At 40.7% G+C, this 19,049-nt stretch overlaps 1 protein-coding gene across 1 annotated transcript in view; it reads left to right on the top strand.

The window, feature by feature from the left end:
- The window catches only part of LOC117523161 (regulator of G-protein signaling 7), a 212,956-nt gene that overhangs the window by 102,899 nt on the left and 91,008 nt on the right, over positions 1-19,049 (top strand). The window contains exon 4 of the mRNA XM_034184598.1: positions 14,333-14,383. Within this exon, the coding sequence (XP_034040489.1) occupies positions 14,333-14,383 (51 nt within the window). The remainder of the gene's footprint in view (positions 1-14,332; positions 14,384-19,049) is intronic.

Here is a 19,049-nt window from a genome sequence, read left to right as displayed (position 1 = left end):
TCAACTAAATAATTGCATCATACAAATTCTCACTGTAATACACATGAAATTATTATTATTATTATTAATAATAATAATAATTATAATAAGTGCAGTTGGGGGTGGGGGCGGGGCTGTTTTGGCCAAATACCAACCCCCTGCCCCCCCAAAAAAGAAGCCAAACAAACAAACCCCAACAAGAAATTATAAATGTGAGGCATTATAAAATATTAATTAAAAATTATATCATACCCAGTAGAGATATCCTGCTAACCAGCTAAACCAGTAGATATATAAACAGACAGACACATGCCAATGAAAACATAACCTTACTCATTTTAATTATGGCATAACCTGTATGAGATTTTACTTTTTTTTTTTAAGATGTAATGGCACAAGAATGTTGGGTTTTCCAGTATCATGTCAAAAAGGCAAAATATTCAGATTTCTTTATGCTGTTTTTCAGGGAAGGGTTATTAAGTTTTCCTCTATAATGTCATTGGGCAAAAATGTTAGGTTTTCCTTTATGATGTCACAAGGCAAGTTATTCAGATTCTCTTTATGATGTCTTCAGGGTGGAGTTATTAAGTTTTCCGCTATAATGTTGTGATGCAAGAAAGTTGGGGTTTCTTTTATGATGTCTAAGGCTGAATATTGAGCTGCTTTTATAATGTTTTCAAGGTGGAGTTATTCAGTTTTCCTCTGGTGTCATGATGCAAGAAAGTTAGATCTTCCTTTATGACTTCACAAAGCATAATGCCTTATTAAGTCAAATAAAAGAAGTCTTTTATGTTACAAAATTTACAGTTACTTTGTGTTGCTTTGAGTCCCTTAGGCCCCCTTCACACATAACTCGATTGAAGCCGACTGGCGCACGAAGGAGGAATTGCATGCCACTCGTGAAAAATGGGAGCCGCCTCAAACTCCTCATACAGCTGTTGCTACAACCATTCGCGTGCACAAGTGGGCGAAAAACAGCGAATGCCCTGCGAGTGCCCATTTGACCCATCTCTCGACAGGTGTCGACCAAATTCCAGGTGCCACACACGAACATCTAACGCTGCTCGCCAGGCACTTAGAAAAGGCGTGGCTATTCGCTCTCCCAGCATGATAGTAGACAGCAGGTGGCCACATTCAAGCTGTCTGTGAAAAGTGTCTAAGTGCCACATGAGTGTGGTGTAATCTAGCAACACACATGTGGTGTGCCAGAGTGCCGGCTCCCCCCTCAACACGTGGTGTATGTGTGTATCGCACATGTGTCGCAGTAGGTGGAATGTTTCACGGTTCCCCATTTCATTTTTGGTTCGCAAATTTTCTTCCGGTTTCTGCGTCTTTCGTGTTATGTGTGAAGGGGCCCTTACAGTTACACACTATTACCATTTACTATTAGCCATTTTATTTTACTCAGTCAAGGTCAAGGTCAAGGTCGGGTTGATTTATAAAGCACATTTACAAACAGTCAACACTGCCCCAAAGTGCTGTACAATAAAAGGAATTAATTATATTTAGTTAAAAACAAGAACAAAATAAATCAACAAGACAATAAAAGATAAAAGTCGCTTAAATCAATATTTCAGTTGCAACAATTACTATTTAGATTTGTGGTTACCTTCAGTCATTGAGCTACTATTACTTGCCACTGATTGGCGATTGAAGGCAGTATTTTCCCCTTGAATTGGATTCTTGGCCCAAAATCTAAACTCCTCACTGAATTTTACTGAAACTGATTCATGATTTTTTTAGATATCCTGCTGGCAAACCCATGAACAGACATGAACGAAAAAAGAACCTCCTCTGCAGAGGGAATATTAACTAGCTGAGCATTCCAGTGGGTTATTGTGCCATGTTGCAACAGGTTGTTCTGCCGTGTTAACCCAAACTCCTTCAGTATATCAATGCTTAGACCACATGTACCAGTGTTTGAGGTTCATATGTTACGTCGGAAGAAAGTTGTTGCAGTGTAGAGATATGCTTCACCTCACCACTGAGATAAAAGTGAAACTAATTTCCTGGACCCACTGCTGAATATGGAATAGCACCAAAATATTATAATATTAGAAGTAAAAAAAAAAAAATTTAATAATATTATGAACATTTTTAATAATCTACATCAGTTTTTCCACAATACTGTTTAAAAAAATTAATAAATAACTGGCAAGGGTGGGGGCAGCACGGTGTATTAGTGGTAAGCACTATTGCCTCACAGCGAGAAGGTCATGGGTTCAGTTCCACCTATGGCCATTCTATGTGGAGTTTGCATGTTCTCCCCGTGTTTGCGTGGGTTTCCTCCAGGTGCTCCGGTTTCCTCCCACATCCAAAGACATGCGGGTTAGGTGGATTGGAATCTTTAAATTGTTCGTAGGTGTGCAAATGGGTGTGACTGTGTTTGTTTGTCGCTCTGTGACAGACTGGCATCCTGTCCTGGGTGTACCCCGCCTCATGCTCTTTGACTGCTGGGATAGGCTCCAGCCCTCTGCGACCCTTAATTGGACTAAGCGGTTGAAGATGAGTGTGTGCGAGTGTGTGTGGCAAGGGTGGTACCAAACCTCCTTGGTGGGGTAACAGTAATAACTAGGACTGCAAGCAATCACATACGGGTCCTCTTGTCCCCGCGCCACCGCTTTCCCGGGCCAGTGCAATTTCTGTTCAGGGGCTGACCCTCATCACACATGTGAAGTTTCAAGTCAGTCAGACAAAGCATGAAGGCGTTATCATGACTTGATGTTCCATGGCAAAGGGTCAAAATGGTGGCACCATAGCGTCCACACCCATTGACATAGAAAAAAGCTTTTAATAAAGTTTGATCTGTATCGTCTCTGGATGATCTGAAAAAAATTTGAAGTGCATTGGACAAAATTCCTAGGAGGAGTTCATTCAAATACAATGTGTGGAAATGACGCCAAAATGACACATTTCAAAATGGTCGACTTCCTGTTTGGAGTAGACCAATAGTGCAAGTGATTTTTTTGTATGTCTATGCAAGTCACACATGGACCAATTTTCATCTCCCTACTCCAAAAAAAAAAAAAAAAAAAAAAAAAAAAAACCCTATGGGGAGGGGGTTTTGATAGTTGCAAGGGGGCACTATAGAGGCATTTTGCTCTGCCCATGGGCGAGGCCCCTATCACATGTAAGAGGATGTCATTATTGACCTGTGTATCAATTTTCATGATGATATGACAAAATTTAAGCCATCAAAAAGAAGCACGGAATTTCATGGCGAAGGATCGATATTCGACACGCCGCCATATGGACGCCATGACTCGTAGCTTCATGCCGATCATCATGTACGTTCACCAACTGGTTCTGCATGTTTTAGAAGTGGAATGAAGTCGATGGGGTTAACTATGTGGCATCAGTACCTGTTAAAGTATAAATAGGACATTTCCTGTTACCACCGGGAGGCACTATGCATTAGGTGGGAAGTTAATATATGCAGACGTTCAGGGTGGAGCCCTCATCAGGCCCAGCAAGTTTGAAGGATCTACGATGAAGTATGTTGGCGTGACAGCCGTTCGAAGTGAAACGGCGTGCTCCGAAACATTAGGCAAAGTTTGACAAACCCTAGCGGCCACGCCTTTTGACCTACAGAAATTCTTTTGATAACTTTTGATCAGCATGGGGTCATGATGATGTGTATCAAATTTGACGAAATGTAAGTAGTGGAAATGGCCAAAAATGGCAAAAATGACCTCAAAATCAAAACGTCAAATCAAAATAGCTGACTTCCTGTTGACATTTAACCACGACGTTAAGAGACTTTTTTGTGCGCCCCAGCATGGTAAATATTTGTACCAAGTTTCATGAGGCTATGAAAAAAATAATAATAATGGTGAGGGTCTTTTGAAAATTTTGAGGGGGCGCCATTTTGCTGGGAGCATGTGCGCAACCCACAAAATATTGAATTTCAGATCCAGCCGGACGACTTTGCAAAGTTTGGTGAGTTTTTGAGCATGGGAAAAAACGGCCGAAATTTGGATTTGAAAAAGTCCTATAAACAAATACAACAGGGTCCTCGTAGGACGACTTTGTCGTCACTCGGGCCCTAAAAATAACAATAATGCAGATGTTTATCATGAAACACCAACTATATTTCATCATTTAAGTTGGCTCACTATAGTCACTCATGCAGTATTGTACAGCTGTTAGTAAAACATGTTTATCTTGTCAGACAACTTGTGATTATGAAGCAGTGATTTGATTGTGCGGCTGCTGCACACAATTTATTCTTTTCGGTCACTGGTTAAGCAGTAGTACTTATGAGCTGTTAATGAAATCAATATTCACACTGGCCCAGTTATATAACAACAAAATTGAAAAATATGTAAATGAGGGCAAGTACAGTCTGCAGTCTGGCTGCAGTGATGTGCAGGATGAATGCTGAATGAATACGCACACTTGCACTATGCTAAACCACCCTCGCTTTTCAACCCGTAGACCATATGCGCGCATGTCTGACGTCCATACATTATTTCACACCGCAGAAAAATACCCACTCCCACAATAGAAATAAAAGTGAAGAAGGAAAAAATCCTGGATCCACACCTGGATCTGGAATTGCAACAGAATTGCCCCCCCCCCCCCCCAAAAGTCCATTGGGGGGGGGGGGGCACAACATCTGCAGCAGGGTAATAAATAAATAAAATAAATAATAATACAGTGTGTGAGCATTGGAGGGGCCGGTGCTGTCACTTGTGAAATCTGTGTGAAATACATGTTAAATATTGGCAACAATCATAAATATAAAATTCTGACTCCTACGAACCAGAACACTAATAATATCAGATTTTTTTCTGATTCACTTTAAAGGGTCATGTGACAGTGGTGACGTGTGTGTACAGTTGTGAAATTTCTAATTACCCCAGTCTCACTGATCTACTGTGGTGACCCAGAACAAAAATGGGAGTAGCCAAAAGACACATCTAGGGCAGCACACTGACACAAGCGATTTGCGTGCTTTTCCTCCCAAGCAGAAGGTCCCTGGTTCAGTGCCAACTGTGCCTCATTCTCCAGGTATACTGTATGTGGTGCTGCACGATGAAGGGCATCCACTGGAAAATAAGCATGCAGATTCATGTCAAAGCTCTAAGCAGACAAAAGAAGTTGTTGCTGACAGCCATACCAAAATATTCCTCTCGCTATTAAGATTCTTGAAAAAGCCTATGGTTTTTGGATTATAAATTATGTTCCAATACCATCTTTAGCCCATTTTTGTATATTTGCACACCTTTCAGTTTTTAAACATTCTTCTCTTCACCCATCATCTACTACTACACCAATTTTATTTACACATTTCTGCATATAATACTCATCACTCAGGTTGACTTTCTGTACATATGTAATTCATGAGATTACCTTTTTGTATTGTCCGTATTTAGTGTTGATTCAAAGAAAATTCCTTGTATGTGAATACTTAATTGGCAATAAAACGCAATTCTGATTAAAAAAATGAATAAATTGCTCCAATTACGCTCAAATTATGATCGCCTTTTACATATACTCAACAAAAATATAAACGCAACACTTTTGGTTTTGCTCCCATTTTGTATGAGATGAACTCAAAGATCTAAAACTTTTTCCACATACACAATATCACCATTTCCCTCAAATATTGTTCACAAACCAGTCGAAATCTGTGATAGTGAGCACTTCTCCTTTGCTGAGATAATCCATCCCACCTCACAGGTGTGCCATATCAAGATGCTGATTAGACACCATGATTAGTGCACAGGTGTGCCTTAGACTGCCTACAATAAAAGGCCACTCTGAAAGGTGCAGTTTTGTTTTATTGGGGGGATACCAGTCAGTATCTGGTGTGACCACCATTTGCCTCCCTCATGCAGTGCAACACATCTCCTTCGCATAGAGTTGATCAGGTTGTCAATTGTGGCCTTCGCATCATCCGTGAAGAGAACACCTCTCCAAGGTGCCAAACGCCAGCGAATGTGACCATTTGCCCACTCAAGTCGGTTACGACGACGAACTGGAGTCAGGTCGAGACCCCGATGAGGACGACGAGCATGCAGATGAGCTTCCCTGAGACGGTTTCTGACAGTCTGTGCAGAAATTCTTTGGTTATGCAAACCGATTGTTTCAGCAGCTGTCCGAGTGGCTGGTCTCAGACGATCTTGGAGGTGAACATGCTGGATGTGGAGGTCCTGGGCTGGTGTGGTTACACGTGGTCTGCGGTTGTGAGGCTGGTTGGATGTACTGCCAAATTCTCTGAAATGCCTTTGGAGACGGCTTATGGTAGAGAAATGAACATTCAATACACGAGCAACAGCTCTGGTTGACATTCCTGCTGTCAGCATGCCAATTGCACGCTCCCTCAAATCTTACGACATCTGTGGCATTGTGCTGTGTGATAAAACTGTACCTTTCAGAGTGGCCTTTTATTGTGGACAGTCTAAGGCACACCTGTGCACTAATCATGGTGTCTAATCAGCATCTTGATATGGCACACCTGTGAGGTGGGATGGATTATCTCAGCAAAGGAGAAGTGCTCACTATCACAGATTTAGACTGGTTTGTGAACAATATTTGAGAGAAATGGTGATATTGTATATGTGGAAAAAGTTTTAGATCTTTGAGTTCATCTGATGAACTGATCTGGCAACACTGATTTCTCCAGCAGTGACGATCGCAGTCTTCTGTACTTTTTAAACAAAAACACTAAATATACTGCAGAGTTGCATATTTTGCATTTAATACCAGCACAACAGAATGTCAAGAAGGTCTTGATATTGCAACAGACAAAGTGTTTTCCAGTAAAATGACACCTGCATGCATAAAATACAAATGCAAAATGCAATAAAACAAATCAATCTCAGATGTGTTGCTAAGACAGTCGATAGCAGAGCAGAAGAAATAAATTAATGAATCATCAGTCTGAGACAGAGTGTGCTTAGGTTCAAGGTTCAAGGTTTCTTTATTGTCCCCGTGGGGCAATTTGTTTGCAGCAGTAATTACAAACTCAAACACAGCAACAGTACAACTACAACTAAAACATTTTTCCCACAAAGCAAGAACTGACCGTGCAGCCAGTTTCACTCGATGGCCAGCTTGTTGAAACGGTTGAAACTTTGAAATATCTTGGTACAGTTCTTGATAGTCACTTGAGCTTCTTTGAAAACACTGATTTTATCTTTAAGAAATGTTCACAGCGACTCAGTCTTCTCAGAAGATTGAGTTGTCTTGGTGTTAATCTGCATATTTTAGAGCTTGTGTATTCTGCACATATTGAGAGTATTTTAACATTTCATCTTTGTGTTTGGTTTGGTCACTTGAGTTGTAAATGTAAGGACAAATTAAATAGAATTGTAAAAATGGTGGGGAAAATTGTGGGAAAACCCCAGAAGACTCTGGCCCACATTTACACTGACAGGATGAGGAGGAAAGCTGAGAGAGTCCTGCCAGACAGCTCTCATCCTCTGTCCTGTCAGTTTGAGCTCTTGAAGTCTGGGAGGCTCTACAGAGCTCCTCTGGCCAAAGGTTCTTTCAAAAAATCTTTTATACCAAATGCCGTCACCATAATGAACTCAAAAAAGTGACCACTCCACAAATTAAACCTGAACTGCTTTACTTCTGTTTTATTTGATTTTATTAGATCTTACTGTACGTTTTATTTATCTTACTAGGTCTTATTCTATTTCTTCTTTTACTTCCATGTATTTTATGTATCTTATTTTTGTTTTATTCGTGTGTTTGTATGAATGTTTTATGACTGTTTTTTTTTTTTGTCTTTTTTTGTGCTGGTGAGCCAAAGACAATTTTCCACATCGGTGGACAATAAAGAATTATTCTATTCTATTCTATTCTACAAATGTGCATTGAGACAGCGAATATCATTAGCTTACAGTAAGTTCAGAGATGTTTCTCAGCAGTAAAACATTTTGACATGTGGAGTCAAAGGGGGATGAGCATACTTCTGCACAAACGTAGATCTGACAGAAGAGGGAGGAGCAATGAGGCTTTCTTTCACCCTATGGACAAGGATAACTGGGGCGCAAATAACGTCTGTCAGGACGAAAACTGTAGAAAAATATCAGCTGTCCAGTTCTCCTTGCCATTAAGGCAGCTTTTTATATTTATCTTGAGCCCTTGTCTTTAGTCGTGTTGATGTTTTAAAACTACAGATTAATACATGATCCAAATCCATAAAAAAGCCCATCTGTTTACGAATAAAAATTCTTGGTGTAATGCTCAGGCTTTTGCTTTGTTTTACAAACTGTGCACAAGCCTCCGTTTTGCCGGATTTTGCCTCAGGGCACCAACAATACCAGCTTCGCTTGTCACTACTGGTGACGTGTCCAGGCTCTTTGGACAACAGCAGCCAAGATGGGTCATTGATTCATTAAAGGTTGTCAGTGAGAACCAGCACATACAAATATAGATTTAAGCAGCTAACTTTAGCTGCAGTGACGTTAGGCAAACAGTGACGATCGCTTTGCTCGTATAAAGGGTAACTGATGCAGAAGCAGTTGTATTCAAAGAACCCAGTTGCCCTCCTACTGTGTGCAACGCCAAGACCAATACAGAGCATTTGTGTGGGCGTGTTTGTAGTACCAGTGTCAAGCCAGGTCACAAAAAGATGAAATAAATTCCTAAAATACAAGGGCATTCAGACACATACCTACCTCAACAACAAAAATATAACTTGTAATAATAATTTGAAAAATAGTCATATTATAACCGTTTTCTGCAAGTTAATGAATAGGGAACAAGGCATCTTTGCACTGTTTATTGCACCAATGCTTTTTGTATACAGTGTGCTTTTATTATTAATTATTATTATTGTTATTATTAATATATTTTCAATTAAAAGCATTCATTTGAAATATTTGGTCTTCAGAAAGTATTTTTCTGAAACTATGTCTTGATAAGGGAGGTTGTCTTAGAATCAGGGCCATCTTATTTTTGGGCCAATGCAGTACTTAAGTCCTACATAGGCCTTGAGGCCTTTTGGTGCCCATGGTTATCCCCAGATTCTATAGCATGAAGGAGATGAGAGTCTGAATGGGACACCAGTCTGAGGCAGGTTACTTCCCCAGCCAAGACCAGTACCCTATTATAGTTAGGTGGATTGGGAAACTGCAGATGAAGTGTCTTGTCAAAGGGCACAGACAGGCATGAAAGGAAAATGAACCCAGGTCTGCATATTGGTAGCCAAACTCCTTATCCTGCTGTGAAGGTGATGGTCTAGTAATTAAAGCAGTGGGCTCGTATCCAGAGGAGCCACAGTTCAAATTCTCATTAGAGCGGTAAATCACTTAGGGTCTTTGAGTGAAGACTTTAATCCCAAATTGCTGCCAGTGTGCAGTTAACCGCCTTGCATGGCCGCACCCTGACATCGGGGCGTGTGTATGTGAGGCATCACTGTAAAGCACTTTGAACTTCTGATTGTGATGAAAAAGCATTATATAGGTAAATGCAATCCATTTACCTCTAAACTACCTGCTCTAGTTTTTTAGCTGTTTAAGAGAGAAATGCATCATGATAATAGTAATTGTGATTATGCTCCTGTATTTAATTAATTTATTTTTTAATAAAAAAGCATCATCTTAGAACAAACGTCCAACCAGTGTGCATTGGTACAATTGCAATCAGGATGTTTTGAACCCTGATAACAGCTGTAATATTGTTGAAAATGAAATCATAAAGTAATTAAGATTCACATTAAATTAATGCTGTTATTCAGTGAGCATGTTTATATTGCTCTTCCAAGTACTTTATTTTGTAGTAAATGCTTATTTTCTAGTGTTTTGGACATTATCAGCTAAATCTGGTGACACAGTATTAATCAATTCGACAACATTCTTGTCAGAGAAACACTTAACACATCTCATTTCAGCTCTCTCCTCCAAAGTGGGGCAACTTTGAGAAAGAATGAGGTCGGTTTTAATTATATTAATACACAGAAAATCTCATCTGGCTATGGGGCTGCCTCATTGCGAGTGTGTTAGTGTGAATGCGAAGAAACTGGCGGACGGACAGACAGGAAGAATAAGCGACAAACAGCCACAGGGGCTGTCTTCATGCCTGAATTCCCTCGAGTAGTCGATTCACATTTTTTCCCCTCCCTTCTGTGGACTGTCATTATCACACACTCACCTGTCAGCATGACAAACGGTAATAATAGTTTGGAAGCTATACTTAGTCATTGTGCAAATGTCACTGCAGGGTGTGAAAATACCTCCGAGGCAGAGGGCGCTGTAATGACATTTTTCTGAGATGTGAAAATGAAAAGGTTATATTGTCAGATTGAGGATACGGTCCATCCAGAAAGTATTCACAGCACTTCACTTTTTCCACATTTTGTTCTGTTACAGCCTTATTCCAAAATGGAGTAAATTAATTTCTTTCATCAAAATTGTACTCACAACACCCCATAATGACAACATGACAAATGTTTGCAAATTTATTAAAAATAAAAAACTAACAAGTCACATGTACATAAGTACAGTAAAGCTTGCATATAATGGATTCAGGTGGACCAGCGCGTTTTGTCCGTTATAATCAAAATCCATTATATGTAAAAACAGAAAAAATCTGTTATATGTATAAAATGGACAAAATCTGTTATATATGTAGTGGATGAGTTTCAGCCAGGAGGCGCTGAACGAGCTACAGGGAATCTTCAGCACCAATTAGGCTTACGTGTTCCCTTGATTAAATGCCTGAGTTTGAATCAGGACCTGCCTCATTTAATGACTGGGTTAAAACTTCATCTGAAAAAATAAATGCCTTTATTAAATAAGTGCATTATGTGCATTAAAAAGATTACATTTGGTCGAGTCCCTTTTTCTAAGTTTGATCTGGAGTGGTACCTTGAAATCCTAAACCCTGATTCATGCTTCTCCAGATTTTTGGCCATGCAATGACGCTGATGTGCGCGTTAACCTTTTTCAAATTTTCCGTCGTGTTTTTATGCAGTGAGAGAGATGTTTTACTGTATTCACACACTTTGGTCAATACCTTGTACCTTTGGCAGCAGCCTCAGGTCTTCTTGAATATGATGCCACAAGCTTGGTGCACTTATCTTTGGGCAGTTTTGTCCATTCCTCTTTGCAGCACCTCTCAAGCTCCATCAGGTTGGATGGAGAGCGTCGGTGCACAACCATTTTCAGATCTCTCCAGAGATGTTCAATGGGATTCAGGTCTGGGCTCTGGCTGGGACACTCAAGGACATTCCAACCCAGTCTCACGGCAAGTCGTGATTCAGCAGCACAAAATATACATTAATCTGTTGGTTTGTGATATTGTGACGAAAAGTGCCTCATTTTCATCATGGCAGCATGAATTCATTCTAATTCATTCCATGATGGCTGCACAAAATTAAAAGTGAAGTGGGGGGAGTCGGGTGGGGGGAAGGAGAAGGATTAGGTTATGGTTAAGGTTAGGGATGGGGGTAGGAGTAGGGTTAGTATTAGTGAGTTAAAACAAAAACATGTCACGCAAATTTGACTCATTTCATGACGGGAGCACAAACAAAAAAAGTGAAACTGGGCTGGGACATTCACAGAGTTGTCCTGAAGCCAGCTTAGGGTCATTCTTCTGTTGAAAGATGACCCGTCACCCCAGTCTGAGGTCAAAAGCGCGGTTTTCATCCAGGATGTCTCTGTACATTGCTGCATTCTTTCCCTCAATCCTGACTATTCTCCCAGTTCCTGCCGCTGAAAAACATCCCCACAGCATGATGCTGCCACCACCATGCTTCACTGTAGGGATGGTTTCCTCCAAACATGACTCCTGGCATTCACACCAAAAAATTTTGTTTCTCATGGTCTGAGAGTCCTTCAGGTGCCTTTTGGCAAACTCCAGGCGGCGTGCCATGTGCCTTTTATTAAGGAGTGACTTCTGTCTGGCGACTCTACCATACAGGCAGAGATGGTTGTCCTTCTGGAAGGTTCTCCTCTCTCCATAGAACAGAATACTGGAGCTCAGAGTGACCACCGGGTTAAATACCTCCATGACTAAGGCCCTTCTCCCCCGATCGCTCAGTTTAGACGGGTGGCCAGTTCTAGGAAAAGTCCTGGTGGAGCTGATGAAGGAGGCCACTGTGCTCATTGGGACCTTCAAAGCAGCAGAAATGTTTCTGTACCCTTCTCCAGATTTGTGCCTTGAGACAATCCTGTCTCAGACGTCCACAGGCAACTCCTTTGACTTCATGCTTGGTTTGTGTTCTGAGATGCACGGTCAACTATGGGACCTTATATGCAGACAGGTGTGCGCCTTTCCAAATCATGTTTAATCAACTGAATTTACCCCATGTGGACTCCACTTAAGCTGTAAGAAACATCTCAAGAATGATCAGTGGAAACAGGATGCACTTTATCTCAATTTTGAGCTTCATGGCAAAGGCTGTGAATACTTACGTACAGGTGATTTCTTAGGTTTTTATTGTTATTATTTCTAATAAATTTGCAAAAATCTAAAAAAATTTTTTTTTTCACATATTATGGGGTATTGTGTGCAGAATTTTGAGGAAAAAAATGAATTTCATCTATGTTGGAATAAGGTTGTAGCATAATGTGGAATAAGTGCAGCACTATGAATACTTTCTGTATGCACTGTATAAATTGCCAAAATGTACGTGCATGTACAAGGTCTATTATTTTTTTTTAACTATATGGATTTGAATGACGTGCGATTACACCAATCATGCTTGAACCCTCGTGCGCATGTGTGAGTTTTTTCATGCGTGTCGGTGATGTCATTTCCCTGTGGGCAGGCCTTGAGTGAGATGTGGTCCCGCCCTCTCGGCTGAATTCCTTTGTTTCACACTCTGCTCGAGACGGCGCGCGTTGCTTTATCAAAATTTTTCTGGACCTGTGAGGAATATTTGAGTGGACACTATTCGAGAAATTTAGCTGGTTTTCGGTGAAAAGTTTAATGGCTGATGAGAGATTATGGGGTGTTTCTGTCGCTGTAAGGACTTCCCACAGAGCGGGACGTCGCACAGCGCTTCCAGGCGCCGTCGTCGGCCTGTTTCGACCTGAAAACATCCTAATTTAAGGCTTAATTCACCCAGGATGTCGTGAGAGAACAGAGAAGATTCACAAGAGGCCGGCATGAGGACTTTATGCGGACATTCCACTGTTTAAGGACATTTTTTAATGAAAGACGTGCGCGCAAATTCACACACAGATTCGTTGAGTCGTCATGGAAACGACTCAGCGAATCTGTGTGCGACGCGACAGGAAAAACATCTCCGTGTTGAAAACCATTTGTAAAATTCAGGCGGCTTTTGATGGCTTTCAACAAGTGAGTAACTGAGAAATTGTTTAACAGCTTGGGCATGTTCCAACTTGTCCGTTAAGGTTTCCAACGGAGGTGTTTTTCCTGTCGCGACCCCCCGCGGTCGGGTCCGACCCGACATGCGACTCTGCCCGCACGTTCTTTCATTACAAAATGTCCGTTAACAATGGAATGTCCGAATAAACTCCTCATGCCGACTTCTTCTGAAAGTTCTCTGTTCTCTGACGACTTACTGGGTCAACAGAGCCTGAAATGTGGAAGTTTTCAACTTGAAACAGCGAGACGCTGCCGCCTCGAAGCGCAGATCACCGTCAGGTGCCGTGGACCGTCCTTAAAGCGACACTACCGGACCAAAATCTCTCATCTGCCGTTAAAATTTTTACAGAAAACCAGCTGAATTTATCGAATGGTGTCCACTCAGTTGTGCCTTACAGTTTTGAAAAAATTTTGATCAAACAAAGCAGCAGTCTCTGAGCCATTCCTAAACAATGAAAAAACGACGAGAGGGTGGGCCACTCCTCACTCAAAGACTGCCCACAGGCGAATGACGTAACCGACAGGCGTGAAAAAACTCTCGCATGCCCACGAGGGTTCAAGCATGTCTGATGTAATCACACGTGATTCAAATCCATATGGTTTTTGAAAAAATTAATAAGGTTGGATACTTTTCTAACAGACCTCGTATATACAAAAAGTCACATCGATTAAATTGAACAGTTTTCTTCATAACAATTCTTATCTCAATTTTAGCTTCTGGCAGTTGAAAATGTCTGACAAGATGCACCTGCTTATTCATCAAAACGATTAGAAATGCAAGACTCAGTCAAATTGTGTTGTTATTCTATATAATAGATATGTCAACGTCTATGGTCATTTATACTGAAGGAGTATAGGTGGGGGGTGCAACAGAAAAGGATATTTGGAAATGGATGGTCTTTTTAATACTAAAATGGTGCAGTGTGAGAGAAATATGTGTGCACTGTAATGAGGGAAGTCACAGGGTTCTCCCTTCATTTGCATCTATATGTAGTGCATGCTATGAATATAATCACTGCCCTGTTGGTGAGTCATATATTTGTGATTTCTCTCATTCTAGGTTCTGATATTGTTCAGTGGATGATCAAGAATCTGGACATTGAAGATCAAGGTACAGTAAACAGATCTTGTGGTTCATCTGATTGCCATTTTACATTTTATTGACACTAATTTAGTCTCTATTACAACTTAAAATTTTAGTCTCTATTATGAACTTAGTTCATCAATGCACACATTGATTGTTGGACCAAACTGTTGGGCATTATCTTTGCTCATTTATTTACAATTTTGCCAGTAGCTCTCAGAGAAAGATGAGAGAAGGCACATTTTTAGCCTTTCTAAAGAAATGCTATTGTAACATTTGTACACAGTGCAATATGTTTAGAATTTGCAGTATGTTATCTATCTATCTATCTAGACACAATAGCTTGTTAACTTAATTAGCCCCTCAATGTCTGCAAGCTTCACCAGACTCAGCAGCTCAGGTAAGGTCTGGGAAAATGTGTTGGTGCCACAATGTCCCCAGAACTACCTTGGGTCCTGGATGGCAACCACCCAGGCAGACAACAAGCCCATCCTCACCTCTTGAAAGAAAACATCTATCGGGTGCAAATAGGTGATATGTGGTCATCCCCTTAGGTGTCTCCAGCCTCTGGTGCCATCACCACTGATGCTCCTGAGTGCTGGATCCTGCTTGGAGAAAAACACTGTTTGGCCAAAATGTCATCATTCTCATCTTAGAAGTCATTCCAGTGCTTTCCAAGGATCTTCCAAAGAGACCTCGTATCAAAGATATTCAAGCGTCACTGATTAGTGTCCAACTTTCACAACCATATCGTTAAGACACAAAACACCAGGACCCCAAAGATTGGGATCTTCATTCTCCTGCAAAGATATCGACATGGCCAAACACCTCTTTCCACAACTTCATGACTCAAAAAACTCCCAGGTGTCTCTCGAGCTCAGCAGCCGACAATCCAGACATCGGCCTTACTGTCAAGCTAAGCGAATGTCTCTACAACAGTCAGCACATTTTGTTCATGTTTTTCATTTAGTGTTTTGTTTTCTTCTTCTTTTTTTCTTTTTTGGTGTATTATTGTGCGTTTATTTCACATTGGTTTAAGAAGGGCTAAGTGCACCCAATAAATTACAGCACCTCCATAGATAAACGTCTCCCAAGTGCCACCTGTCCTCTTTTTTCTGTCCTCAACTGGACTGCAGTTGGTGGCACTGTTTCACCAAAATTCAAATAATTTGAAATCAAGTGGAGAAGCTATAAAAATGTGAAATAAAAATCATCCTAAATCTGCTTCCACTTAAAGATCAAGGCCTTGCTGCAAAGCCTTTGTGTCCCTTATATTTACAGTAACTGAAACCCATCAGTCTTACTGAGATATAATGCAAACAAACTAAAAACATGTTGAACCAAACAGCCTCCTTGGATATGATAATAAATAAATGACCTAGAAGGAGTAGTGGGCACAGCTAACCAAAAACTAGCTTTGATAACCACTAATCAGCTAACTGAAAAGTTACCTTTTATAACACTAAATCTAGCTTCAGTATTACTAACTTTCAGTATTGTCTCCGGTACACTCTCAGCTACTGACAAGCCAGTTTTGAGTTTTAGCACTGCCGACGCTTCTAGAATCAGAGACAATCACAAACCAAACACAACCACCGAGCCAGCGCTTCAGTCTTTGCACACTCTGCCCACTGCTGTAAGAGACATTTTCCATTCACAGCATGCAGCGGTAGACATCCTGAAAAGGAAAGCATGTTTGACTTATGGCTTTGATTTATAAACCAAATTAATCCGGATAGTTTAACTACATTAATGTCAAGTCTGTCATTTGTACAAAGTGAAAATATAACACATCTCTTTCAACTTTAAAATAATACACTAATTCTGAAGTTTTGAACATTAACACACACAGATGCCAAAATGCATTATGGGTAAACTGAGCCTCCGCTCATCACTGATTGGTTGATTCATTATATGTAAAAACCAAGACACAAGTTAACATGTGTGTTGGTTTTTTCAAATACATGTGTATTTGTAATTTATGACTTTTTTTCATTTGTAAAAAAAAAAAAGGCATTTGCAAAACTGAAAATTCTGTTTGTTAAGTTGTGATTCAGCAACAACCGTGTGATATAACCGGGCCTCATTCACACTGCCATCCAGCAAATGGGTCAAAATGCATAGAACACTGCTATATATAACTGTATAAATATAAATATATAATATGTAAATATAACTGTATAAAACTCATAAATAGCACAGTAAAAGTCATCAAACACCATAATAAAATTGTCAATCAATAAAAATCACACACCATAAAATAGTCACAGTATTCCTTTGAAGTAATAACACTTGGAGCATTAAATTTTACCACATGATGATGGAGGCTGTTCCACAAAGTTCCCACTAAATATAAAATATTTCTTGAGTCATATCTGCATATTTGTACCTCAAAAATGTGAGAGTGACCTCTCAATCATAAAAGTCTATTTTGGAAAAAAAATTACCTGAAAAAAAAAATTATATATATATGTGGACAGGCTTTGAGATGATGTGGTGTTTTCTGCCTCTCGATGGCGGCACGGAGCGTGACGCGCCGTGCGCCATTGTGGGCGTCCTTAAAGCTGTAGTAACAGTCCTTATTCTCTGTGAAGCCCGTAAAATTTTCACCGAAAGCCAGTTAAATTTTTCGAATGGTTTCCAGCTGCTTGTCTCTAACAGTTTCTGAAAAAAGTCTGATGGAAAAAAAGCCCAAATCATTCCGCCATTTCCTCGCAATGAAACAACGACGAGAGGGGTGGACCAGTGCTCACTCAAAGCCTGCCCACAGGCGAATGACGCAACCAACAGGCGTGGAAAAACTCACGCATGCGCACGAAGGTTCAAGCTTGGCTGATGTAAAAACATATGAATCAAATCCATATGGTTTTTGAAAAAAATAATAAGGTCGGATACATTTCTAATAGACCTCGTATATACACTCAACAAAAATATAAACGCAACACTTTTGGTTTTGCTCCCATTTTGTATGAGATGAACTCAAAGATCTAAAACTTTCAGTGCACAGGTGTGCCTTAGACTGCCCACAATAAAAGGCCACTCTGAAAGGTGCAGTTTTGTTTTATTGTGGGGGGATACCAGTCAGTATCTGGTGTGACCACCATTTGCCTCCTGCAGTGCAACACATCTCCTTCACATAGAGTTGATCAGGTTGTCAGTTGTGGCCTATGGTATGTTGGTCCACTCCTCTTCAATGGCTGTGCGAAGTTGCCAGATATTGGCAGGAACTGGTACACGCTGTCCTATACGCCGGTCCAGAGCATCCCAAACATGCTCAATGGGTGACATGTCCGGTGAGTATGCCGGCCATGCAAGAACTGGGACATTTTCAGCTTCCAAGAATTGTGTACAGATCCTTGCAACATGGGGCCGTGCATTATCCTGCTGCAACATGAGGTGATGTTCTTGGATGTATGGCACAACAATGGGCCTCAGGATCTCGTCACGGTATCTCTGTGCATTCAAAATGCCATCAATAAAATGCACCTGTGTTCTTCATCCATAACAGATGCCTGCCCATACCATAACCCCACCGCCACCATGGGCCACTCGATCCACAACATTGACATCAGAAAACCGCTCACCCACACGACGCCACACATGCTGTCTGCCATCCGTGAAGAGAACACCTCTCCAACGTGCCAAACACCAGCGAATGTGAGCATTTGCCCACTCAAGTCGGTTATGACGACGAACTGGAGTCAGGTCGAGACCCCGATGAGGACGACGAGCATGCAGATGAGCTTCCCTGAGACGGTTTCTGACAGTTTGTGCAGAAATTCTTTGGTTATGCAAACCGACTGTTTCAGCAGCTGTCCGAGTGGCTGGTCTCAGATGATCTTGGAGGTGAACATGCTGGATGTGGAGGTCCTGGGCTGGTGTGGTTACACATGGTCTGCGGTTGTGAGGCTGGTTGGATGTACTGCCAAATTCTCTGAAACGCCTTTGGAGATGGCTTATGGTAGAGAAATGAACATTCAATACACGAGCAACAGCTCTGGTTGACATTCCTGCTGTCAGCATGCCAATTGCATGCTCCCTCAAATCTTGCGACATCTGTGGCATTGTGCTCTGTGATAAAACTGCACCTTTCAGAGTGGCCTTTTATTGTGGGCAGTCTAAGGCACACCTGTGCACTAATCATGGTGTCTAATCAGCATCTTGATATGGCACTCCTGTGAGGTGGGATGGATTATCTCAGCAAAAGAGAAGTGCTCACTATCACAGATTTAGACTGGTTTGTGAACAATATTTGAGGGAAATGGTGATATTGTGTATGTGGAAAAAGTTTTAGATCTTTGAGTTCATCTCATACAAAATGGGAGCAAAACCAAAAGTGTTGCGTTTATATTTTTGTTGAGTGTATATATATATATATATATATATATATATATATATATATATATATATATATAAAGAACAACATTCTTTTGCTGAACAATTCACATTTTATTTTCAGTCATATTATTTTGATATCACTGAGGTATCACACAGTCAAAATGATGAAATATGCATCATTTATTTCAGTCCATACAAATCAAAGAAAATATGAGATCCATCATGAATGACCTGACACCTACCTTCAGTTTCCATCAACCTGCCAAAACTGTGGAAAAATCACCAGCAAGCCCAGCGGGTTTGTATATTAGGTGATTTAAATTGACATGAACGTTTTGTAGTTTCGCAACTGTGC

Source organism: Thalassophryne amazonica, chromosome 13 (genome assembly GCF_902500255.1).
Source record: "Thalassophryne amazonica chromosome 13, fThaAma1.1, whole genome shotgun sequence".
Lineage (NCBI taxonomy): Eukaryota > Metazoa > Chordata > Actinopteri > Batrachoidiformes > Batrachoididae > Thalassophryne > Thalassophryne amazonica.
Note: the sequence above shows the minus strand (reverse complement) of the source record. Positions and strands in the feature narration are given on the sequence as shown.